We start from the raw sequence: 26,331 nt of genomic DNA, 5'->3' as shown, positions 1-26,331 counted from the left end.
TGGCTTAAAGCAATACACATTCATCTTCTCACTGTTCTAGGGTGCAGTAGTGCAAAGTCAATGTCAGTGGGCTAAAACCAAGGAGTGGCCAAGGCTAAGTTTCACACCTAGGCTCTTGGGAGGGATTCATCATCCTACCTTTCCCAGCTTGCAGAGGTGCTCACACTCCTTGGCCCAGGGCCCTGTGTCACTGTGACCTCTGCTGCCACTTTACATCTCTGTCTCTGACTATATAGATATAGAGGAAGAGTCTTCTACATCTGGTATGGACCCTTTTTCCTACATGGACATTGTATCCTTATTTATGTGCAGATGAAAACCCCTTCCCTCCAGGGTGCGGTGGCATCAGCTCACAAGATGACCACTCTGGGCTTTAAGTGTCCTCTTTGTATTGTCATCAGGGAACTTCTCTTTCCATAGTTAGCTCTGTGTTACTTTGTTGTTATATTTTACCCAGAATTACTGAAAGTTTTACTTAAAAGGGATCCTAATTAGCTCTGTTTACCTGTTTCCAGAGCTGAAAGCTTCAGTTCTAGAGTATCAGTTTGACTTATCCTAAAAATACATTCCAGTATATTTCTCTGGTGAAAGTCTCTACCCTGTTATCTATTCTCCCATCATTTCCTTATTTTCTTGAATATATTAAAAGTATTTTATAGCCTTTATTGGTAACTCTGATGCCTACATCACCTGGGGTTTGCATCCTTTGTCTAATGCTCCTTATTCTCATGTTATCTGTCATATAGTCTGGACATGTTGCATGTCTAGAAATTCTTTATTACATGGCAGACATTGCAAATGAAAAATCCATGTTATCTTCTGTGAGAGCTTTTCTACCTTCCCGTTAGGCAGACAGTGTGAGGGACTGATCATGTCACTCCAATCAGGCGCTGAGGTGGATCAGGACTAAAGTGCCTTTTTTCTTAAAACAGCTTTGAGGTATACTTGGCAAAATAATTTTCACACGTTTAAAGTGTACAGCTTAATATGTTTTGACGTAAGAATATCCCCAAGGAAGCATGACCACACTCAAGACAGTGAACATACCCATCACCCACAAAGCTTCTCTCCTGACTTTTTTTGTCCCTCCCTCCCTCCCCGTCTCTTCCCCTGGGAACCATTGATCTGCTTTCTATCACAACATATTGGTTTGCATTTTCAAGATCCTTATATGAATGGATTCATGCAGTATCTACTCTATGTTGTCTGACTTCTTTCATTCAGTGTAATTATTTTGAGAATCATCTGTGTTGCTGTATTAATAGCTTATTTGTCTTATAGTAGAGTATTGTTTAGTGCTGAGTTTTTACTGAAGAGTTTATTGTGAGCAGTGTTTGTATAGACCATCATTTCTTTCTGCATTTACTTCTTGATGGATGCATGGGTTATTTACAACTTGTGCTATTATAAATAAAATAGCAGTGAATATTTGGTTATAAGTCTTTGTATGGACATATGCTTTTCCTTTCTAAAGCACCAGATGAGGAATGTCTGGATTATATGGTACATAGGTGTTTACCTTTTTAAAAGAATCTGTTAAAGACTTTTCCAAAATGGTTGTACTATTGTAAATTCCTCGTGGTGTGTATCAGTTCTGGTTGCTCTACTTCCTTGCCAGCACCTTGTAAGGTCAGTCTTTCTAACTGTATTCATTCTAGTATGTATGTGAACTAGTATCTCACTGTGGTTTTTAAAAGTATTTCTCTAATGACTAATGACACCTTTAATCAGCATCTTTTCATATGCTTATTATCCATCTGGATATCTTTACTGAAGTGTGTTTTCTGGCCTCATTCATTCAGGTGTTTGAATTATTATTGAATTTTGAGACCTCTTTATTCTGGATCAGATACAAAGAGAGACCTTTATCAGATATATGATCTGCAAATAGCTTCTGTCTATGGCTTGTCTTTTCATTTGCTTAGCAGTGTTTAGAAGAGCATTGAAGAGTCTTCATGTTCATAAAGTTCACTCTATCAGTTTCTTTTTAAAATAGATGATACTTTTGGTGTCATAGCAAAGAAAAATTTGCCAAACCCAAGGCCATAAAGCTTAAGCCTATGCTTGTTCTCCTAGCTGTTTTATAGTTTTAGATTTCCTATTAAGATCTATGATCCATTTTGAGGTAAATTTTGTATATTTTGTGAGGTGTGAATCAAAGTTCATTTTTTTTTTTGTGTATCACTATCTAATTGTTCCAGCACTACATGCTGAAAAGATCCTTTCTCCACAGCATCCTTTTTGAGAATCAATTGTCTGTATAAGTCTTGGTTTAGTTCTGAACATTCTATTGTGTTCCATTATTCTATTTTCCTGTTTTACACCAACACCATAATTTCTGATTACTGTAGCTTTATAAAAAAAAAGTTTGAAAATCAGATAGTGCAAGTCTTCCAACATTGTTTTTCTTGTTCAAAGTTGTTTTGGATTTTTGGGATCCTTTGAATTTTTATATGAATTATAGAATAAGTTTTTAAATTCCTTACATCCTGTTCTGCCAAAATTCCACCCATGTCTTTGGCCGTCTCCAGAGCCACATTTTCTGAAGAAGTCTCTCTAGATCCCAGGTGAAAGGAATTTCTCTTTCGTCTGTGCTCAAATCACATTTGATATTATTTGATTACATTTAATCATATTTGCCTGTATGTACTTGTCTGATCTTTCCAGCCATTTAGTAAATCTCAAAAGATTAGGAATCTTGACTTGGTTCCCTCTGTGTGCTGAGAAACTAGTTCTATGCTTTGCAGGAGTGAGCCCTGCAGTAAGAGGTATCTGCAGCACACATCTAGCTCATTGCTTGAATATTGTCAAGGAATTCTGCAGATTTAGAATTGTTTATTGATTGTTGTCTCCAAGACGGCTCAGTCTTTTTTATTTCTATTGCTACTGCTGCAGTTTCAAAGAACAATGGGCTAGTTATTTTGCAAATATCAAATCATACTCTAATTGTGTTGTCACGCAAATTATGTGCTGCTGTGTCTTAACAACCTGCTTAGTGTTCACAGGCTCCTTCACTCATGGAAAATTTGGGAGAATGTCATATCCTTAGAGATAGCAATGCTGTCTTTGGCGACCTGAGCAGCAGTATCTGAATTCACTCCTGCTATTTTTCCAGTGTCCCCTCTAGACCTCCTCCAGCCCTCCATGGGGGGCCCTGCAGTTCTGCCCTAGAAAAGCCTGTTGCTTCTCAGGAAGACTTCCCTATGAAACATAATCATGTCCTTCTTGTGGGGAAATTCAGTCCAGAGACCTGAAAGCAGGGGAAAATGTTCAGCCTGCTCTTGGTAGAACCTAAATTCTTCCATACTTGTTAGAAGCAATTTCAATGAGGAAACTGTTTTGGCATCTAACAAATCAGCATAAATGACTGATGAGGAAGATCAGCTTCCCCATCCCACTCAGTCGTCATGTTGATGTGACACACACATTGGCAAACATTTTCCCCTGTGAGCAACGTAAAGTTCAAGACGTTATGAATGGCTTTTTATTTTTATTTCTTAGTCTTTCCACATTCACTGTGTCTCGTGAGATTATATGAATCCTGCTTATTTTCAGCCCAGCACTAAACTTTTTAAAAGGATCACGTGTTTAAAAGGCTAGTGGACAATTTTTTAGAAGACAGAAATCCTTAGATTTTGGTCCCAGAGTTGAATCTTGGTTAGTGGTGAATGAAAATTCCCGTTAAAATTTTAAATTCAGTGATATAAAGTCTTAAAAATAGTTAAATATTAGTCAATTTCATTAAACACTATAAGAGTTATTTACCTTTAAGCCTGTTTCTGGGGCAATTTTGCAATGATTCCCTCCCTTTATCGATTCCCTCTTTATCAGAATCCTTGAGAGGCCCCTGTCATCATTGTCAGTATCATCATTATCATCATGGAACTGATTCTTCTGGAAGATTCTAGGAAAATAAAGAGATGGACGGGATTATGTGTAGGTCAGTGTGTGCATGTACAATAAGAACAGCTGTCAGGCATTAGATGCAAGATACCCATTTCATTTAGGGGAGAATGTGGTCATGAAATCCTGATGTGGTGAATGAAGGAAGCGGTGGGAACAGGATAGTCAATGCAAAGGAGGAGGAAGTGAGTGAGTTGGAGAGCATAGATCCTTGGTTAGTTGATCAGCACATTGGTAAGAATGAGGGGAGTGTGATGGCAGAATCATGTCCCTCCCCGGCCACAGGGTAGCCACCTGTGACATGTTACTGTACATGGCAAAAGGGATGACAGATATTTTAGGATTAAAAATCTTAGAGGATTTCTGTCTCCTAAATTGTCTATTAGTTAGCCTTTAAACCCATGATACATTATTATAGATTAGTGCAGGGGCACAAATAAAATGGATTCATATAATCTCACCAGACAAACTGAATGTAGAAAGGATAAGGAAGAAAAACAAAAAGTCACTTATAAGTGCCTTGAACCATAAATTGCTCATGAGGAAATGTTACACAAGGTGAATGTCACAGCCACATACATACTGCCTGAGTGGGATGGGACAAGGGGATCCTGAGATGAGACAATAGGGTGAGTAGTCTGGATTGTCCAGGTGGGCTGAATGTAATCACAGGGGTCCTTAAAATGGAGGATATTTACCAGCTGAGTTTAAAATTAGAGGGAGGTGTAGCGATGGAGCAATGTTCAGAAAGGCTGCTGACCATGAAAATGGAGGAAGTTGAGGGGCACAAGCTAAGGAAGGTGGGTGACCACTGTAAACTGGAAAAAAAAAAGGAAACATTCTCTTCTAGACCCTCTAGAAGGAAGGAACCCTGCTGGTATCTTGAATTTATCCCAATGAGAACTGTGTTGGATCTCTGACATCCACAGCCATAAGCTGATAAGTCTGTGCTGGTTTAAGCTATTAAGCTTAATGGAATTTGTTACAGTGGTAATAGGAAAATAACATAGTGAGCGGTAGTGTAAGGGATTAAAGGTCTAGGATGGGGTGTGGAGAGAATTCTGACATTTACACCTAAAAAACAACCAGGTGAAGTGGGAAGGTGTTTTAAGGAAGTCCTACCTGGCAGGGCTGTCAAGCAGACTGGAGTGAGCGAATCCTTGGAGTTAGAGGAATCAATTAAACCTCTACAAGGAAAATAAGAAATAAAATGTAGCAGGGCTTCAGTGTTAGTAGATGTAGGAATGGAAATGGGCAGAGAGATATAAACATTATTTTGAAATTAGCTACAGGTTTGATGACTGCATGTTTGGGAGAGTTAGCCGATGTGTGGACTGAATGCATCCCCTCAAAATCCATATGTCGAAACCTCATCTCCCAGGTTGATGATATAAGGATGCGGGGCCTTTGGGAGGTGATTAGTAGGATAAAATGAGGTCATGAGAGTATTGCCCTCATGAATGGTATTAGTGTTCTTATACAGGGCCCCAAAGTGCTTGCTTCTCTCTCCTCTCTGGGCCATGAAGATAGTGGGAAGACAGCCATCTTCGAGCTGGCAATCCTCTCCCAGATACATTGACCTTGAAAGCCTCAGCCTCCAAACCATAAGGAATATGCTGGTTGTTTAAGCCACCCGACACACGGTAATTTGTTACAGAATCCCAGACTGACGAAGACAGTGGAGAATGCCACTGCGTTTGGCACTGATTGCCTGGAGAATGCTGAAACCCAGGGAAGTGGGCAGCACAGACGTTTACTCATTTAATCCTGCCAACACTGTAGGGGATAGAGTCTACATTTTCCTCGCTATTTAAAAGGTAAGGAAAAAGAGGCACAAATAATAACAATGACAATGACAACAACAACAACAACAGCAACAATAATTTGTCCAAGATTCACACAGAACTCCCTGGAGGGAGAGTGAGAATTAATACTTATGCAGGCTGGCCCCAGAGCCCCTGCTCATAACTACTAAGTCAGATCACCTTGCTTATTTAGATCAGTTTTTTTTCAACTGTGATATGAGTGTACTGTGTCCAGTAACTTATAATTTCAAAATACCTCACTGTAAGGGAAACATTAGTTGCAGGCATTACAACCCACAGAAAGCTAGACATACAAAAATAACTTGTTAGGGCAAGATAACCAATAATGTTTTTAAATATTATACCTGCTGACCCTTTGCAATAAAGTGTTTATTTATAATTCTGTCTGGCTACAGAATAACATCATAATCCTGCATGTGGCTGGTGGCTCCCGTGTTGGACAGCACGGGTCTAGAGAATTTAAATGACTTGCCCAGCCTTGCCCAGGAAGCTCGTGGTGGGATCAGAGCTATAGTCTGGGACTGTTCCTTCCTATCCAACAATTCCCTCATGGAAGTTTAGAAGCTTCTCCTTTGGTGCCCAGCTGTCTATCCGTACTTATGACATCTTGTCAGGTGCCCCGGCCTGCTCCTGAACATCAGTCAGAACCCACTTCTGCTCTTTTTTGGCCAGGTAATACCTTCTAGCAACTTCCATTGCCTTCTTGGCATCAGTTTTTACATGGAAGGGTAGTGGCTAGAGAAGGAAATGTGTCCACATGACAGGTTTTTCATAAATATAGTAGGAGTGGTCAAGAGAAGAAAACCTTAGGAATACGAGTGGAAGCAGGTCATTTAATATACCAAATGCGTACTTTCAATGTATGTTTGTGTTTCCGAGTCCACGCTTGTTCTACTCGTGCATTATAGGCCAACACATCAGGAGACAAGGATTTGGGGCAAGAAATAGCGGCTTTAATTTGTAAAGCCAGCGGAAAAGATGGTAGACCAATGTCCTGGAGAACCATCATCCCAAGTCAGAATTCAGGCTCTTCTTATATTAAAAAGGGGAAGCGGGAATGCTTGGTTGTTGCAAACTTGGTGTATGAATTCTTTGTTGTTAGAATCCTTTGTTCTTGCAGCTCTTCACCTGGGTCAGATCCGTGTAAACCTCCAACAAGCAAATGTTATTTTCTATTCTGTATCTTGTTATCTTTATACGAATGGAAAAGTGATAATATCCTTCAAAGTCAGAGCCTTGAGAATAGGGTCTCCTGTATATTTCAGGATCTAGGCAACATTGTTTCACAAAAGGTGCAGAAACAGCAAGACTAAGCCTAGGAAACAGGGCACATGTTTAAAGTCAAAGGAACAGATCTAATATGGAGTCAGATTTGTTCTTTCCTATTTCAGTAGTGCCATGGAGAAGGCACTGTGGGCAGCTTTCTGTAGGGTCCTGGAGGCTTTCTCTCTCAGCCTCTGTGCGCCTCTATTGAAAACCCGTCATCGCTATCTGGCCTGCTGGAAAACCAGTCCGCCTGTTTTGCCCTGAAGTTGTGTTCTGTTTATAACTCATCTCTACTCCTTGGAAAACAACTCAATAAAAACTCAGTTGGTTTCCCACCAGCCCTGAGCAGGGGTGAGGGATAGCATGTTATTATTTTATTAAAAAAATATATAAAAGAGTTTTAAAACAGCACTGGGCACATAGGAGAGAGACAATCAATGCTTCCTGGCTTAAATCGAAAATGATGACTCAGTGAGTCTATGGCTGCTGTATTTGCTGAGCTAGTTACTCCTTTGCTCCATTACACATTTATTTTAACTGAAAAAGAAATATATGCATATGGTTAAAAAAATTCAAACAGAGCAAAAAATACTCAAGTGAAAGAAGTTTTCCCTCATCCTCTGTTCTTACATGCCTCCCTGGAGATGCCAATGTTTACAATCCTTTGTGTGCTTTTCCAGATATGCTATGCAAGTTCCCACCAATGTATGTAAATTCCTTTAAAGTTTTACTTATTTTTAACTTTAAGGGATTTAAATCCTCAAGTGGCTTCTGCCACAGTAATAGAAAAGAAGAAATCTGACTCCATATTAGATCTGTTCCTTTGACTTTAACCCTGTGCTCTGTCTCCTAGGCTTCTTCTTGCTTGTAAAACAATGTTGCCTAGAGCCTAAAATATACAGGAGAGCCTATTCTGAAGGCTCTGACCTTTAAGGGTATTTAACACTTTTCCAATCATATAAAGATAACACGTTGCAGAATAGAAAATAACGTTTGTTTTGTTGGAGGTTTACAGGGATCTGACCCAGGGAGATAGCTGCAAGAACAAAGGATTCTAACAAGAAGGAATTCCTACACCAAGAAGTTTGCAAAAACCAAGCACATAGGAAAGCAGCCTGAATTGTGACTTGGGGAGATGGTTTTCCAGGACATTAGTTTGCCATCTAGGTCTACAGAAACTTGCTATTCCATGCCCCAACACTTGGTCTCCCAACTTACTGGCCTGTCCTGCACTGAGGAGAATGAATTTGGACTCAATAACACTTCTACCTACCTAGCAAGTTGGACACTGGGACTGAGGGCAGCTCTCCCACACACAGGGGCCTACGGTGAGCCCTTGATTATTCCCCGAGGTTGGGGTGTGGTTTACCCAGGAGGGATGGGGACTCTACACCAACACTCAGGCAGTCTGCTCCTTCTGGGGCTCTGACATTTTACCTCCCGCTCCCTGCCAGCCCAACATTTGGGACAGTGGAGCTAAGGCAGAGATCGTGCCTGCCTGTTTCCCAGCGTGTAAGAGGGGAATATGTACTCTTCCCAAGGTAGTTCTGAGAAACAACACCTGCGGGTGCTTGGTTCCCTGAGCAACAGTAAACCTAGCTCCTTGTGGGGGCAACGGGTATGATACCCGTAGGGTTTCTGCAGAGACCTTAGCTGGAGGGCTGGGCCAGGGACGTAAAATATGAGCTGTGGGCAATGACGGGTAAGAGAAGGGTGTATAGGCAGGACTGCTGCCTCCTTCGGGGTGCCACAAGAGGTAAAACGCTTTCTCCCCATCTCTGTTACTCCCCTCCCAATTCCAGATAACTGCCTTCCCTCTGCTCCTCCTGTCCATGTGTCTCCCTCCACTTTTCCCCGCCTCCCCTCCTCCTCCCCTATTCTCCCTCCCTCGGTTCCCCTTCTCTCTCAGGACCCAGAGCGGATCGCTGGCCCTCCTGCGCATGCGCAGTTGCTGCCAGCTGGACCGCGGGTTGGAAGCTCCAGCTCCGAGCCGGGGATCGGCCCCAATGGCTTCTCAGCTCTGTCGCCCTGTAGGCCTTTGGCTACTGCCTGGGGCCGGGGCCTCTGGCTGTGGAAGTGCAAGGTGAGGGGATATCGGGAAAGGGGTGAGGCGGCTGCGGGAGGGCGGTCGGCGTGTCACAGCCCCCCAGGGCGCCAGTCAGCGTGTGTTCAGCTGGATTGCTCGGGCCAGACCCCTCTGCCCGCGCCACCTGCCCCGGCGCACCGGCCACAGCTGCCCAGGGCCAGGTGTGCCCCTGCCGCCTCTTGACCCAGCCGGGCTCCCCTCAGTCCGCGGCTGGCATCCGCTTCCCCTCTCCCGCCGGCGAGTCCTCCCCTCCCGGTCTTCCTCTCCTTGGCCGCCGACCCGTCCCCACCACTGGGCGGGCTGTGTCCCGGGCGGGCGGGGTCTGCACACCCGGACGGGGCGGGCGGCTTGGGCTGGGGCTGGGGCTGGCCTCCGAGCGGGGCTGCAGCCCGCGTCCCCCACCCCGCTCTCCCTGCCCCGCGACCCCGGGGCTGCCTTCCTCTCCCTTTCCCGATCCCTGAGGTCCAGATTAGCGGCGTGGGCGCTGCTCCCCAGGCTGAGAGCCCGCGGCTGTAACTCCCAGATTCTCCTGGTGGAGTCGGGAAAAGGGAGCGGCAGTGCTGAGGGAGCTTCTGTCTCCTTGATCAGGATTTCTGCCCCAGGTAAGTACCTTGAACACTTTCAGGTGTTATGATGGCGGTGCTTGTTGATGTCACATGTTTTTATACTGAGAGGGATTACAGTGGTGAAAGCAGGGCTTGGTTCAGTTAAAAATGAGCTGAAGGCATGAGGCTGTCTCATCCTCCATCATTCACTCTCCCAGGGTGAAACGTGAGACCGTCGATCTTAAAAAGATACTTATAGTCCCTAACTAGTCCAGCCCAGCTACTGTGTGTTAACAGGAACAGCACAACCTGAGGCGTTGGAGACCCAGGGACATTGCACTCCTAAAGAGCTCCTGGCAAAATCTGGTTTGTTTTGGTTTTTTTTGTTTGTTTGTTTTAATTAAATTGTGGGACAGACTAGTAGTATAGAGGGAAAAATAATTGGCAAGAAGGATTTTTTCATATAACAGCTTTATTGTGATATTGTTCACACACCATGAAGTCCACCCACTTGAATGTTACAATTCAGCAGCTTTTAGCATATTCACATTTGTGCAACCATTATTATTCCAGAACGTTTTCATCACATCAGAAAGACCAGTTGAAATGCATGACCTATCCACCCCTTCCCAGTGGTGGTTCTAAAGAAGTTTCTTGGCTGTTCCTGACCATAAATTAACTTGTTACATTCCATGAAATATCTGGGAGGAATTCTAATCAGAATTGCAATGAGTCTGTCTATCAAAGCAGGAAGAATTAATGTCTTTATGGCATAAACTTCTTCTACACATGAATATATCTGGGACCCTATCTTTTCATCTGTCCAGAGCCAGGCCTATGGGAAATCTTGGGTTTGTGAATGATGAGATTCAATACATCATTAGATGCAACTGTAGCCTTTCACTGAAGAGAAAAGTAACCTCGTAGAAGCCAAGTGATTCTCTGATGGTTAGAATGAGTGACCGCCAGTGCTGGAGTATTCGAGTGGACTTGGTGCTTGCAGAGTTCTCCACCACCTACAGCTAAGGGGATTACCGTGTTCTTTTACTTTTTTTTTTATGGCGTTGCTTTTATTTTTACTTATTATATAAAATTATTTTTTATTGAAGTGTTGTAAATTTACCATGTTAGCTTCAGATGTACAGCAGAGATTCAGTTATAAGCTTATGCATATGTATATAAATGTTTTTCAGATTGTTTTTAGTACAACTCATTACAAGAAATTGAAAATAGTACCCTGTGCTATATAGTAGGTCCTTGTCATTTATTTTATATTTATTAATGTGTATCTGTTAATCCTCCCTTTCCTGCCTGCTAACAACAGTTGGCTTTCTATGTCCATGAGTCTATTTCTAGCAGCACCGTTTTTGCTAGCAATATATGCTGGTTGGCTCTTTTCTGTTTCAGTAGTTCCATCTTATGTGTGGGCGTTTTTCTTCTGGTGGGCCTGTGTGTGGTTTGCACACGTGATAATAGAGATCTGTATTTGGGAGAACTCCAGGCCTCGTGTAGTCCCTCGTATGGAGCGCCCACTGAACTGATGCTTGAACTTGGAAAAAAACAGTAAATGTTGGAATTTCCACTATGGTTGAGACTTCCAGGTTTCTATAACCTCTTTAGCCCACCTAAATTTTGGCTGCACCCAATACTGGATAATTTGGTGGAACTTCATGGTATGGTGGTGTAGAGACAGGGCCTTGTATGCTTCTTCTCTTTCCTTTTTCTAACAATCATTTTCCTGGGCCTTCCAGGTACTCCCCCAGAAGGGCCCAGGGCTGGCTTGGTGTTGCACTGAGGCAATATTTGTTAATAAGTCCCTTTCCTCATCTCTTCTGAGCCTCCATTTCCTTCTCTACACAATGAGGGCTTAGACTAGATAAGTGCTTTTCAGTTTCTTTTAAAGCCATGTTTCCTTTGAGAAACAGAAAATTCAAATCTCTCCTCCCATCACAACCCTTTAGATTTTGACACGTCCTCCAAGGAGTCACATAGCTCTTTGTGGTAAATTGATGTGATTGTGATTCCACATGGCACAGAAAAGACTCTTCAGAGATTTATTGCAGGGAGAGGGCAGGAAAGGGGCAGTATGTCACACTTTCTTGTGTGAGCACTGGAGCAAAGGCTTGGGTTTAAATACAGTGTCTGATGTGGCATCTCTCTAATCTTGCACAATGTGATAAACCTCTATCCCTAGTTTCTTAATGTGTCAAGTTGGGGTGGTAATGTTTTAAGGCTTTTGTGAAACATTATACACATAAGCCATTTGTGTCTCGGTAGATACAAGACCTGCTAGAGAGTCGGAATTTCTTTAAAAATACATATATATTGTCCACATCACTCTGTCTGTGTGTATTTTGAAGTTCCTGGAGGGTGAGGGTTGAGTGTAATGTCCATCGTGGGACAGGTGGCCCATGGGTCTGTGTGCCTCAGATTGCCCCCTCCTCCCCAGTCCTCTTCCTCTCAGTCCAGGATGAAGTTCCCTAGTAGATTTACACACAGGTCTTGTGGAAATGGCTTTTCATTTTATTGTTTCACCAAGGAGGGTTGCCATCATGATCTCTGTGGTCAGGTTTTGGTGACCTGAAGGCTATGCAATTGGGGATTTCTATTTTATAAAAAGAAAAAAAATTACAAATACAAAATTAGACCTAGGTTGGTGGCAGGGGCTTTTGAAAGTGGGGACCATTAGCTTTTTTAGCTTCAGGTGCAGTGGCCTCTGGCCACGAGGACACATCCTCATGCTCTGAATTTGGAGGGACCAGTGGGTTCAGTGGGAATATTTACTGAGTGCATCTCATGGGCTGCGCATTCTCTTATTTGTACTGTGTGTTCCTTATTTGAGATGGTGAGCTGATTTAAACTCAATAGCCTCTTTAAAATAATAGACTTTTTATTTTTAGATGTAATGTAGATTCCCATGTAGTTGTAAGAGATAATATGGAGAGGGCCTATGGACTCTTTGCCCAATTTTCTTTAATAGTTCCATCTTGCAAAGTTGGGGTACTATTCATTCGTGACTCACTAACCCTTTTAGGTTTGTGTTATTGCCCTCATTTCTATTTATGAATAAACTGGTGTTGAGAGAAGCACACAGGTCTGCCCAGGTCACCCACGTGGTTAGTGAAGATTTGGGTGGAACGTGGGCATGGCATTTCCAAGCAGTACCATTATGATGGTCTGTGGCAGGGAGCAGCATTCACTTTGCTTGTTTATTCATTCATTCAACAAACATTTATTGAATAAACTCTGTGGGTCAGATGCTTTCATAGGGTTATCTGATTCTTCAGCAGTATGGAGAATCAGGTAATGTTTTCTTTTTCTTTTTTTTTTTAATATGAGAAAAATATCTCTGAGAGGTTATAATCTCCCCAAAGGAAAAATAGCTCATAAATGAGGGATAGTACATTTGTACAGTTCCTTCTTCTTATGCAAATGGTACCCTAGGCATTTTACATTTGCAAACTTCCATAATCCAGATATATTCTTGTAAGGCAAGAAGTTTTTTTTTTAATTGAAGTATAGTCAAGTTTACAATGTTGTGTCAATTGCAAGGTGGTTTTTTTTTGAATTTTGAATGGAGAAAATATTTTTTGAGGGGGTTAATTAAGTTTATTTATTTGTTTCATTTTTCTAAAATGAGGTACTGAGGATTGAGCCTAGGTCCTTGAACATGCTAAGCACGTGCTCTACCACTGAACTGTACCCTCCTCCCCAAAGCAAGTTTTCTTACCCATTATTCTGCACCTTAGGAGTTCAAATAAATTGGCGTTGAAATCCAGATATTTTGATCCTACTATGGTTCTTTGCATTATATCCTGCTGAGGGGTGGGGAAGCAGTTCCTTTATTCATTCATTTATTCAGCAGTTTTGAGCACCGACTTTGCATCAGGGCCTGCCTAGGTGCTTGGAAACAGAAAACAAGAAATGATCCTTTTCTGCAGGGGATGGAAGCCTAGACCAAAAGCTGGGTAATGTGATCTGAGCTTCAGTAGCCATGTGCAGACGCTGAGGACAAACTTATCCCCGATTTGCTTGGACTTCCCTTGCCTTCTGGCTGGTGCACACCAGGTCGCCGCATCCCAGTGAGGCCCGCAGCCCACAGCACAGTATGTACATCGATTTACCCTCCCTTCTCGGCAGCGCCTGCAACATGAACGCCCCTGACTACATGCAGTGCGCTGAGGACCGCCAGACTCTCCCGATTGTGGTCCAACCTGTGGGGATCATCTTAGAGAATTTCTTTTGCATCTATAATGGAATCTCCTTGGTGAGCCAGATCAGACCGTGCGGCTCCCAGTGGGCACTCTGTATCTACTATAGGTATCTCTATGCGCCCGAGAATGGATGGAGTGACTTCCAGACCCACCACAATGTCATGGGCCTTGTCACCATTACTGACTGCCTCTTGGCCAAGACCTTCTAGAAGCTCCACGCACAGAGGAGCTGTATGGCACCACGCTCTACGACTCTCAGCTCTTTGTCTTTGTGCTGTATGGGGAGGTGGCCGAGCAGCCGCACACCGACGTGGCCTTCAATCTACGAGGACTGCAGGGTGGTGGAGAAGAGGATCGACGACTTCACTGAGTCACTCTTCATCTTGCCCAAGTCCAAGTGGCTGGATGGGGACCCCGAAAATTCTGGGGAGAAGACCCCCCTCCTCTACATCCTATTTGAGAAGGAGGACTTCGTGGGACTGGACACAGACAGCAGGCAAGTCAACCTGAAGGCCGGGCCACCCTGGCTGTGTGACAGATTGCTTCCCTACATCCAGAATGGGATCATCAAGGAGGAGGGCTTTCTTGTAGCCAAGGCGGGAAGGAGGTGTAGCCCGCCGGTTTTCAGACGTTTAAAACTAAATCCGCCTTTGTTTCAGAGAGATCCTTTTAGGGTTAGTGTGGACACTTACTCCCCTCTTTCAGCCAGGACACTTGGGGGGACCCCTGGAGTTGCTGTCCAATAGAGTAGCCACAGCTACTGTTGTTAGTAGTGCTGGGGAGGAGGCCGGTCTGAGCTGAGATGTGCTGTAGGTCAAATGCACATCAGACGCTGAAACTTGTCTAGTAAAAAGAATATAAAATATCTTGTTACTTTCTATATTGATTACACGTCAAAATGATAGTATTTTACATACAGTAGAATAAGTAAGGTCTGTTCTTAAAATCAGTTACTTGGTTTTTTTTGTTGTTGTTACATTTTAAACGTGGCAACTGAGAAACATTATTTACATGACTCTCATTTCATTCCTGTTGGACAGCCTGTCCTGGGACAGTTTCATCCCTTTGCTTATAAATGAGACTCTGAATCCCGAGACGCAGAACGAGGTGCTGGTTGAGCTCAGGGTGGAGCCGATGTCTCCTGCCTCCCAGGCCCAGCACCAGCACGGCTCAGGCCCTCTCCCCTGCCTGACAGCCACCATGCCAAGTTAGGGCATCAGAAACACTGCCAGGGGCTTCCGAATTAGCTCCTTACGCAGGGAAAGGCATGTCACGGTGTATGGGACACAGCAGGGAAAAATTCGTCCTCACTTTGTCCCTGTGATTAGGTCAAAGACCCCACTCTGCCTTGGAAGTGCAGATGATCTCTTCTGGGCTGCCTAACCTCTCACCCTCTACTATGTTTCCCTGTATATCTTTCAAGCTGTCCCTCGGGCAGTAGAGGGTGAGAAGTCTTTGCCGAGAGGTGGTCCCCCTTTACTGGGGAGAGTGAGGTGAGCTGTGTCCCCCCGGCCTACGGCCTCGGGCCTTGAGTCTGGAGAGCGCTCATGGCGGTCCCACAGGTGACGGTCGGAGGACATGGTATGTGCTGCCGGGCCCGCTGTGCAGGAGGGGCTCTGTGATTCTCTGTGATTCTAAGGTCAGATTCTACTTTCTTGTTGTTGGTAAGATGGAGGAGAAGATGCCAGAGAATTGATAAAAAGAAAATCCACACCAGTCCTGTGAATGACAGACACAGGGGATCCGTGTCCCACCTGCGTGTGGTGCCTGGCGGGCTCTGGAATAATTTTCACTTCCTCCCCGGACATTCCTCTATGGCTTAAGGAAGGGGAGAGGCATGTCGTGGCCATGATCTGTACTTGTCCTCACAGGGCCCTGTGATCTACATGCCCACACTACACTTCTGCTCCTTGGAGATGAGGTGTCAGGTTTAGGAAACTGGGCACTGCTGAGGGCATAGCTGCCAGAACCGTGCTACACCAAGGCTGGCTCCGTTCACCTCACCTGTCACCTCCTGTTGAGTCCTAAGGCGTCATTCAAGGTAGGTGCATCGGTGCAATGAAAGCAGGGACCTCCTTCACCCCCTGGACAGACTGGTGGGTGATCAGTGGAAGCCTGGAGCCCTGCCCCAGCCCCACGCCAGTGCCTCCTATTTTGTCATAGGAGGCACTGGTGACATTTTTGCTCAGCAACTGCTTGGCTCTGATTCTGCAGAGCCAACAGAGAATGCCAGCTTGTTTTTGCCTTTTGAAGTCTGCCCTTGGGATTTGGCGGAGTAGCTGGATGTGTGCTTAGCCCATAGTGGTTGACACTGTCACCATTGTTTACCCAGAACCTCGTGTACCAGGCATGGCTGCCGGCATCAAAATACAGCAGCACATTAAACCTCCCTCCTGGTGGGTCTGTCTGTTCTGGTACCATAAGGGCTCAGCCAGCATCTGAACGTCAGTGAGATAACGTGGCCAGTGAGCTCGGGTCAAGCACGTTCTCCTCCAGTGACTTTTACTCCATTGTTGCTTTTACTATTACACAGTCATTAATTTTTTAAACAATGCTTTGGTTCAGGAGCAGAACCTAATTCTCCCCTGTTCCTCTTGGTGGGAGTGAGTAAAGTTGTCCAGCTTGAAATGCGACCACATTTTGTAGCTCAAAAGCTGTCTACACGCATCTAGGTGAAGTTTTGGTTTGGGGCGCTGACCACGTTGGGGTCCCCCGGCAGCATCGCTCCCCTCAGGCCCCTGCCTTCCCTGGATCAGTAGGTGAGGGTGGGTCTCACCGTCCCCGCGTCCCTGTCCTCATCACACTCACGTAATTTCTTGTAAATGCTGTCAAAGTCATTTTTGTTCTCGTGTGTTTCTAATTTTGGCTGTTCCTCTATTCCTTTTTCTATTTTCCTTTATCCCTTATACCACCCCGTGAGCATGTTGTTCGGTCTGAAAATGTGGGCTGTGCACACCCTGCATTGGAATAGCCAGATCACCCTCTGTGCCGTCTCCATCGCTATAAAAAGCAAAAACTTAACAGTTGCCATGATTCGTATATTATCCTAGTCATCTTATTTTCTACTTTTTTGGAATTTTTGCTATGTTAGCACATCACCCACTGGAGTTTGATATATGTTAAAGTCCTTGCTTTGAGGAACCTATTAGTTCGTCCTTATATTTGGTAACAAATGCTCTCTTACTAATTTTGTTTATTTGTTTTGAAGAAGTGAGATGCGAATTGATTTAGGCGGCTGCTGAGGGATTTTTTCATGGAGTATTTAAACTTGGAAAGTCAAAATCTGCAGCACCTTGCTTGATTCTGGCTTTTAAACAAACGTGCTCGGCACACGGTTCCTGGCTGTCGCTGTGTGACGTGCGTGACGGCGCTTCCTGGCCGGCGGTCACTGGTGAGGAAGTGGCCGGCTCGGGGGTGAGCAGCTGCACGGGACGCTGTTGGAGGAAGCAGTCACCGGTTTTTTGTTTTTTGGTTTTTTTTTTTGCATTCACCTTCCCAGTGCCATTTACTTTACTTTGCATTCATAGAGGGGGAGGAGCGGGCCTAAAACCATGCCACTCTTTTGTTCCCTTTATGAGGCTGGTTTTTCTAAGTATCAGGAAAACATTGCCTTGTCCTAAGGAGCTGGTTCACTTGGATCTGGTGGACACAGGGACCCCTAAATGGGACCTTAGCTTCCTCTCTGCTTCAGCCAGTGGGCATTCAGAGCCGGGTCTGTGGTTTGCCTCAGCAGCCGTGCAGGCCTCCCTGCACCGGCCTTTACTTTTACCCCTTTTTGGCAGTAAATAGCTGACTCTGTGTCTGTTGCAGCTGATGTCCACCACTGACGGCCGTGTGGTTATTTTGCGGTAGTGAGTCTCCAACACCCCTGTCAGCCGTGAAGGGACCTTGCATTCTCACCCCGACCCTGGTTCATCTCACCCAGGGAAAGGGCTTGGCCACCACCGTCATGCTGGACATGAGGCCTTGTTTCTCCTTTCATGCTCTGGTCCAAATGTGGACACTTCATCCTTCACTGACTTGGTCTCGCTTGAGACAGTCCAGACTTTCTGAAAGAGTCCATCACATTCTGGGGGGGAACAGAACAGAAGTAAGGGTCGCAAGTAGGAGTCTAGGCTGTCTGGGTTGGCAAATGCAGGCTGGGATCTGTGATGGCCGGTCTGTGCCCTGGAAACTGGCCTTTCCCGTGGCTCCCGAGAGAAAAGGGGTCGGAGCAAGAACAGACTTGCCTGGGTTCCTACCATCCTCATCTGCTCACTGACAGGAGTGTCAGCTAACAAGGAGCTCCCCCAGACCTCGGGCCCTTCAAACCTCAGATCACGGGAGATCCTTGAGTCCCTTCTTCTGGTCCTTCTTTGTGAGAATCCAGTGCCTTCTGAGGTGACTGGCAGCAGGAGATGCCTCCCCCTCCAGGGAACTCCCTTCGGAGGACTGTGACTCAGTGCACCTTGCTGTGAGCTTGTGGGTTTCCATCGTGCTCCCTGCAGAACCAGACTTGAGACTGGCTTAGCGACAGAAATAACAAGACTGATTCCAGGGCAGGGCCAGGTGGAGGGAACAGTGGAAATTGAATGTGACCTCAAACACCTAGGTGGGTGCTGGGGCTGTTACTAAAATGGGGAGCCTGGGAGGTACCTGCCAGGAATCGAAGTCTAGAGTAAATGGTGGACATAAGGCCTTTTTTTTTTGACATATGGCATTTTTAAGATGCCATTTGTCATCCAAGTTAGGACTTCCAAGAGGCACTCGTGTCTATGAGCCTGGGGCTCAGGTGAAGGAGCTGGACTAGAGATACCCATTGGGATTCGTCATTCTTAGCTGGTGTTCACAGCCGTGCAAGTGGATCAGCTCATCTCAAGAGGTGCAGACTGTGTCTGAGGGGGGGCAGGGCTGTGTCTGGTTTGGAGGAAAGCCCGGACCATGCAGCTTTGGTGTGTCAGACAGCGGCGTTTGTGATTTTCAGAGCAATGGCATTTATCCTTAAGGTTCTGGGGGGTGGGCAGGCCCACCCAGGAAGAAATCTGAAGAGAGGGTTTTGGCCACGTGTGCGCGTCTTGGGACGATCCAGAGGCTTCAGGGTCCAGAAGGGGAAACTCCTCAGAAGCTGGAGTCGGAGTGGGGAGTTGGGAGAATGTAGTCACACTCTCCTGTGATGAAGGGAGGGAGGCCTAGGGAGTCCGCACCCTAGCGGACTCTCTTTCCCACGAACAAAAGGCAATCAGACAGAAGATTTGAGGTAAGAAGGGATGGGCGTTGGGAGAGGAGCCAACCTGGAGAACGGTGGTTGAACAATTCTTGAATAGTCTCCCTGAAACATAGAGTTAAAAAAACCCAGACTCTTAAGAATATTGATAGTGACTGGGGAGGAGGCAGTTGTTTTTCTGACCTCCTAAGGGTAAGGTATGTATCCGGGGATATACAGAAGAATCGGGCAGTCTGTTCCTGGGGCTTCACCCTTACCAGGGGGAACAGTGCAAGTTTAAAGGGGGAGAAGGGCAGCGGAGGGAAACTAGCCAGGCCCCGTGTCACGTACCAGTCGGCCGCCCTACTTGCGTGTTGCATTCACATCCATGCCTCCCAAGTGGGCGGTGGCAGCCCCGTTTTGAAGATTGGGAAGCCTCCTCAGAGGTTTAAGGAATTGGTTCATTTAGCAGCTAGTAAATGCTGTAGCAGGATTCCAGCAGGGCCTTGTCAGACTTCAAGGGCATGTTCTCTCTACTAATTCCGGTTGTACCTGAAATGGTGAAGTGAGTCAGTTTCGGAGCCTTTCAGAGAAAGTACGCTTTAAGTGCCTCAGGACTGTTGCACAAAGCTCAGTGTTCTTTCATGGTTCAGAACCACCGCAGTGCTTTTTGCCCCACAGATGTAAGGTCTTACTCCTTTGACGATGGCGTGGTTGTAAATGACATACAGGTGCAAAACCACACTTAGCAGCTTCTGAAGGGAAACTCTCCTGTTCTCCCTTGATCGGCTTTCTTCCACGGGATGTAACTGTGCTGCAGCTAAGGCCTGAGCTTTCCGTATGGAGTGAGGGTTTGATATCCAAATTTAGCATAAAACAGTCAGATGGAGAAAATCGAAGATGACAATATATTTTGGGGTTTCATTAGACAAGACATACTATCTGTTAATGGCTCATAAATCTAATGAGATTGAGTACAGAACATTTCATTTCTTACTTTCTACTGAGAGCTGTCTTCCAACATAAGGTTCTCTGCTTTGGAACTTCAGCTCAGCCACGAGGGCGCCTGTCATTGTGTTGGTGTGATTGCATTTACACAGTGCATGTAATCTGGGCTTCCTTAGCCCCAAACACTCCAGTGCAGAATCATAGGCTGTAGCCATCACTTAGTTATACAAATACTTCTAAAACTATATGATACCAAAAAAAATAAATAAATAAAAATAAAGAGAGAGAGGGAGATTGCCTTTATCAAAGTTCCTTTGGATTTTAACTGCAAAGTGTTGTTGAGCAGCTCTGGTTTCCTTTGGATATGAATATATACATTTCTTTGCATGTAACTTGGATTTCAGGCTTGAACACCAAGCTCTTGTTTTCCATGAGCCACAAAAATCATAGCCAAATGACACACGTATGAAACAGTTTATTCTTTTTATCTGAGACAGAATCCTTGAATTTGGGACTTGAGCTGCGACTTTCCTGTTTGCTCTTCCCACCCCTCTTGTCACCTCACTCCTTTTTCCCACGTGGCCTCCAAGAGGTCATGGTCTCATAGGAGCAGGTGGACAAATACCAGTTGGTCGCCAAGCAGTGCTGCTGTATATGGAGCCAGCCAAGAGCTAAAGGACATCATCAGGGAGGACTTCCTGGAAGAAATTGGCTCTACATTCAGTTCTGAGGACAGAGTAAGAGTCAGCCAGGGGAAGGAATCAAGAGGGTGACTCAGGTGGCAGGAGCAGCCTGGGTAGAGGCCTGGAGGCTTGTGGGGTGAGGACTCGGGGAGACTGCCCTGTGTGGTCCAGGGTGGTGGGTGACCCTGCTTTGAAGGACACTGGAGAGGGCCTAGGGGTGGAGGGCTTTGGAGGAGCTTGGTTTTTACTAGAACTGACACAGAAGAGGCAGTGAAGGGTGTCAGCAGGAAGTGACCCTTAGGAGAGCAGCTCTGCCTGTCCTTTTGAGTCCCACCCCTTCATTCTTTTATTCACAAAACACGCAATTCTGAGTGTCTAGGGGAGAGGGGGTGGACCCACAGTAGTAAGCAAAATGTACTTGCTTCTTGAGAGCTTAGCAGTGTCAGAAGTTGACTTAGATTAAAATGTTTTATTAACACAGCAGGGCACCTAATCCAAAGTGCGGAGGTTGGAGGGAAGGAAGACTTCCTTGACAAACAGTTAAAATGAGCCTGGAGGCTAGTGGGAAGTAGCAGCAGGTCACGGGGCCCCTGAGGTCACTGGGGACCTGGTACTGAGGTGAGGATGGACAAGCAGGGTCGGGGGTGGGGCTAGAACTCTACCAGGGAGCCTCTGATGGGTTTGAAGTGGGGGAGATGTAATCAAATTTGTGCTTTGGGAAGGCTGCCTTGGCTGTGTGTGTGTGTGTGTGTGTGTGTGTGTAGCGGGGAAGAGGGGGAGGGTGTCACCAACTGGGAGGGTCATTAGAAGACCATTCACAGGCTCGGAGGCCACCAGTGGGAGAGGGGCGTCGGGACTGCTTGGGGACCGCAGGGGCAGAGTGGATGCCGGGTTTCCTTGTGTGGAGGGCTTGTTAGCGGGGTCGCTCTAGCGACACCTTGTGGCTGGAAGTAAACAGATGGAGGCCACCAGGTGGACTTTCCTCTTCTCTCCTTCCCTGCCTTGTGTGATGATCTTAGCTCTGCCAACATATGGAACAGAAGAGCTAAGTTCCAGAGTAGCCCAGGACTTTGCTGGGCTCGTTCAAGTGAGAGCAGATAGGATTTAGGCTTGTGTTGAGATCTGTAAGTTAACTTAGCTAGAAACGTCCTGTCTTTTGGATTTTCATAGGGGTAGTAATTCTTGATAAAGATTGCTTTCTTGGTGAGAGGAAATTTAATACAACTGATGTCTTTCTCAAAAAATATCTTATCTTTAAGAAATTTAATATTCAAAATAATAGGAATATTTTAAAATGATAAACTAAGGCTTTCGTGTAGTTTCTTTGGTTTCTGAGTTGATGTGTAGGTAGACCCTTTGCATTACATAATAGCACATCTTTGACAGTATTTAAAGAGCTGTTAGTGAGCGCCCCCAATTTGAAAGCATCATTAAAGCTTGCTCTGAAATAGTGAAGTCATATAGGTCTTGTTTGCAGAAGCCAGATATTTGGTTTATAATCTGCAGCATAGCTCCCTTTATAAAATAATAATAGATTCAAAATTAACAAAGTGGAAAATAATTGATTTTTTTTAAAAAATGAAACATAAACTTTCTTGTGCTATTGTTGCAACTGGAAATTTTGAAAAGAAAAATCCTATTGTAATATCATCTAAGTGAAATACATATATGTCTGTCACATTTGAATAGTAACTGCACAGTGGTTTTTGAAGTCAGGATCATTCCAGCTCAGATACTGGCAGTGATGGTTGCTGGTTTTCAATGGAAGAGCCTAAATTTGCTTTCTTAGCTTTATTCTTTTCTTTTCTTATATTTTCTTTTCTTTTCTTCTCTTTTCTTTTCTTTTCTCTCTCTCTCTCTTTTTTTTTTTTTTTTGGGTAGTGCGAGGGTTGAGTAGTGCTGTGCCAGCATGATTTGGGGGCAATTTGTGGGCAGATGTCGTGCAGCAGCAGTGAGATATTTCCATGCATTTTACTTTCCGGACATCACCAGGGAACATGTGTGGTTTGTGCCTGCAGGATGGGATGCTGCAGGACTCCCTGGTCCATCAATGTTATGTCTTGGAGCTGCTCCGGTCAGTGAATGATTTTCTGTGGCTTGGAGCTAATGTGGTCTGATGCAGATGATCAGATGTGTAACTAAAGTACTGTTACTTGAAATAAGAGAACAGCTAGCAAAAATGTCTCTAAAATACAGGATGAGGGAGGAGAATTGGCTGAGCTGCTTGCAGTGGGGATATTCTTAGGTGACTCCCTCACTGTGTCTCCTGTCACTATCCCCCACAGCCCTGCATGGCAGTCCTACTGAAGCAACCATGCACTTTCTCAGAAACGCGCTGAATTTCCTTGTGCCTCTGATTGTTCACTTTTTTTTTTGAAGGCACATCTTGCCCTTTGCTTAAATGCCATCCCTGCTAGCCACCACTTACACTCATTCTTCTGGACCTCATCCATATATAGCTGCTGAATGAAAGAACAAAATGTAGTATCTCCATTTAGTGGAATATTATTCAGACATAAGAGTGAATAAAAAAGAAAAAATAAATAAAGGGGAATATGAAAAAAGCCATCTGCTCTGGGTAGTCCACCCTGACTGCTCAACCTGGCCTTTTCCCTTTGAAACCCCATCCCTTATACCCCACTCTACTATTTTTGATAGTATTTACCACCTTCTAATAAAGTTTAACATTTTCAAAAAAAAAGAGACATGCTGATACCACTTCAACATGGGAAAGCCTTGATAACAGCACGTTAACTGAAAGGAACCAGACACAAACAGCCACATATTGTTGATTTCAGTGATCTTAGAAATGCCCAGAATTGGCTCATGCAGTGGCAGAGAGCAGATGATGGTTGCAAGGGGCTGGGTGGAGGGGGGTTGTGGAGTGACTGCTAGTGACAGGGGTGTTCTATTGGGGTGATGAAGTGTTCTGGAAATAGATGGTGGTGAGGGCTGCACAACCGTGAGTGTGCAGAAGACTGCTGAGCGCTGTCTCTGGGAGTGCTTGTTGTTGGGGCGGCTTTATTTTGTTCTCATCCTGTAATGTGAAGGGTCATCTTGTGCTGAGACCATTCAACTCCTGTGAGTGGTAAGGCTAAGAGACTTTGCAGAGTCATGTTTCTTTTTTCCCCCTTGCTGAGTGTAGGCAAAAATGGTTTAAGCCTGAGAAAGTGCTCCATATGCAGAAATGTCTTTCAGTTTTGGCTGGTGTAAAAATCTTGTGAGCTTTTTAATCATTTAGGACAGTCTGTAGGGGGAAACAGCCTGTGAAGCCTGGGTGAGACTTGGAAGAGCCGCGCTACCCTCCCAGACACGGGTGGGGATTTCACCCCCATTCAGGCAGTGAAGGGCCAAGACCCGTGAGAGGAGTTGACAGTCATGAATATTTATGTGTATCCGCTGCTTCATCTTGGATATTAATTTCTAGCTGAGTCATTTTGTGGCGGCAGCCTCATTCTACATCAGGAATTTATAGTATCTGCTCTTTGAGGTGAAGAGCTGACAGACTTGATTATTTAACAGTCTATCTTGTATTGATATCTCAGATTCCTTTGTCAATCGCAAAACAGCAGAAATACAGACGTCCTTTAATGCCGATGTGACCTGGAGCAGGTTTAGTTTCTGTACCTCAGTGACCTTATCTGCGTGTGGGGAAGATGATAACAGTGCTTCCCTCAGAGGGGCTGGTGAGAGGAGACTGAGAAGCACAAATGGAAGACTTACACGAGATGCTCATGAATGACAAAATTTAGTGCTCTCAGCCTGGTGAGGCCTCAGGGGCAGAGATGTCAGAACAGAGCAGTCCTAGCCGGAGTTCGATCCGCATTGGCAGGTTTTATGATCACTATCACCACTGTGGGTTATCAGGTAGTTTTAAGACTTGGTAATATGAATTCATGAATAATGTTAAAGACTAGACAACTCAGATCCGGTTTACATAGTTCTCAAGATTTCCTGTGAGAAATGGATATTTTTTCCCCATCTTAAATCTGAGTGGATTCTCTAAAAAAATTCTGTAGTCCTCCATCTTTTTCCTTTAATTCTCCTTTTTTTTTAATAAAAGTTTTTAAATGGAGTTACTGGGGACTGAACTGAGGGCCTCATGCGTGCTGAGCACATACTCTCTCAACTGAGGTATACTCTGCCCCATAATTTTTTTAAACTTTACTTTCTTAGTATTCAGAGGTTAGAGGCCTCTAATTCTTTTTTTGGAGACTTGTCCATACACCGGTAAATCTAAAATTAATGGACAAAATTTGGTTTATTAAAAAAATCATTAGAACTTTTATCAATCCATTCAAAAGGAAATGCTTATTGAGTTAAAATGTTTCTCCTTTATGGTGATTTCTAATTTTTGGTCTAGCTTAACTTATTAAAAGTAATCCTCATCATCATAATGACCAAGCTTGCTGTGAGTGGACACCTACCAAAGGCTAAACTGTTTTTCTCATGTTTTACTTCAAAGCAGGTGTTTGACGGTAGGTATCAATGTCTCCTTTTTGCAGCTGAGGGATTGAGAGGTGGGCAGCTTGTCCCAAATCAAACGCAGCTGGCGGTGCCTAGCTCGGTGCTGGAACCCAGGCTGCACAGGATGCATTCTCAATTTCTCCTCTGATCAGCCTCCCGTTGAGTGGTTTCCCGAACTCCTGTGAGTCCATAAATGACCGATTTTGGCGATCTCAGCCTGATGAGGCCTTCAAAGGAGAGACACCAGTGAGAATGTGAGACAGAGTGGCATAAATTAAAATTGTACATTTTCACAAATGTTGCATTCTCAGGTAATGACTTAAATAGTTTATGTTTTCTTTATATTAGTGCTATGTAAGCACTAAAAACAAAACATTAAAAATGATTATAGTGCAAAATAGGAGTGGGCTTTGAAAGTCCAATCATTGCTAATGATGTTGCTTGTTTTTCTCTAGTGGTGCTTATTGACAGAATAATTTACAATGACTGAATTTGTTTTATGTATGTAGTCTTAGTATGGAGGAAAAGTTTGTCAGTGCATATTGAAAGTAAAATCTTTACTCTTTTCTTTCCTGATGATAAATATGTACGTTGTTTCCATGGCTTAAGTATATTTCCTCATTTGTGAAATTTGAGTGATGCCGTTTACCATGTCTGACTGTGAGAGGTAGACGCCTTGTATACAAAGCATCCAAGAGCTGCTTAGTAAAAATGTGCTGTCACAATGACAGATAGTTTAGAAGGATCAACTGTGAATACTAAAGAGGTTGGCTTGTTTCTGATGCATATTCAATATGGATATATATGAATATGGCTTAAAGTAACAAGGATTCAGGGTTTTGTGTGTGTGTGTGCGTGCAGTATGAAGTTTTAATGAAATCTGTATCATTCTATTGAGACAGGGACTAGTTAAATTGACTTAAGCAGACGACCTTGAAGATTATTTACACAGAATGTGTATTGTTACAACTCAGTGTTCATGCTGCCGTGTAACTATACACTCAGACATTTAAATTCGTAGGACTCTGACCAGAAGCATTAAGTTTAGAAAAATCCACATTGATCATTTTCAGGGAATAAGCTTCTCTCTTTTGTGATTAAAGAAAATTTTGATTTATTTTTCTGCACTCTTAATAGGTTTTAAAATATCAAAACATTGATTTGACATGTCAGCTTTTTTAATAGAAAAAAGCTCATGCTGTTTTAATATG

At 44.4% G+C, this 26,331-nt stretch overlaps 1 protein-coding gene and 1 long non-coding RNA gene across 2 annotated transcripts in view; both read left to right on the top strand.

Moving 5' to 3' along the window:
• Nucleotides 1–26,331, top strand: part of LOC140694799 (uncharacterized) — a 77,063-nt gene that overhangs the window by 1,982 nt on the left and 48,750 nt on the right. Inside the window, exons 2-5 of the mRNA XM_072957861.1 lie at nucleotides 5,561–5,720; nucleotides 6,125–6,401; nucleotides 8,798–9,078; nucleotides 9,605–9,683. Of these exons, the coding sequence (XP_072813962.1) occupies nucleotides 6,329–6,401; nucleotides 8,798–9,078; nucleotides 9,605–9,683 (433 nt within the window). The 5' untranslated portion in view covers nucleotides 5,561–5,720; nucleotides 6,125–6,328. The remainder of the gene's footprint in view (nucleotides 1–5,560; nucleotides 5,721–6,124; nucleotides 6,402–8,797; nucleotides 9,079–9,604; nucleotides 9,684–26,331) is intronic.
• Nucleotides 14,068–25,405, top strand: LOC140694802 (uncharacterized). The gene is made up of 3 exons (XR_012070445.1): nucleotides 14,068–14,336; nucleotides 15,712–15,881; nucleotides 25,159–25,405. It is a non-coding gene; the product is annotated as an uncharacterized lncRNA (long non-coding RNA).

This window comes from Vicugna pacos, unplaced genomic scaffold (genome assembly GCF_048564905.1).
Source record: "Vicugna pacos unplaced genomic scaffold, VicPac4 scaffold_104, whole genome shotgun sequence".
NCBI classification, from domain to species: Eukaryota; Metazoa; Chordata; class Mammalia; order Artiodactyla; family Camelidae; genus Vicugna; species Vicugna pacos.
Note: the sequence above shows the minus strand (reverse complement) of the source record. Positions and strands in the feature narration are given on the sequence as shown.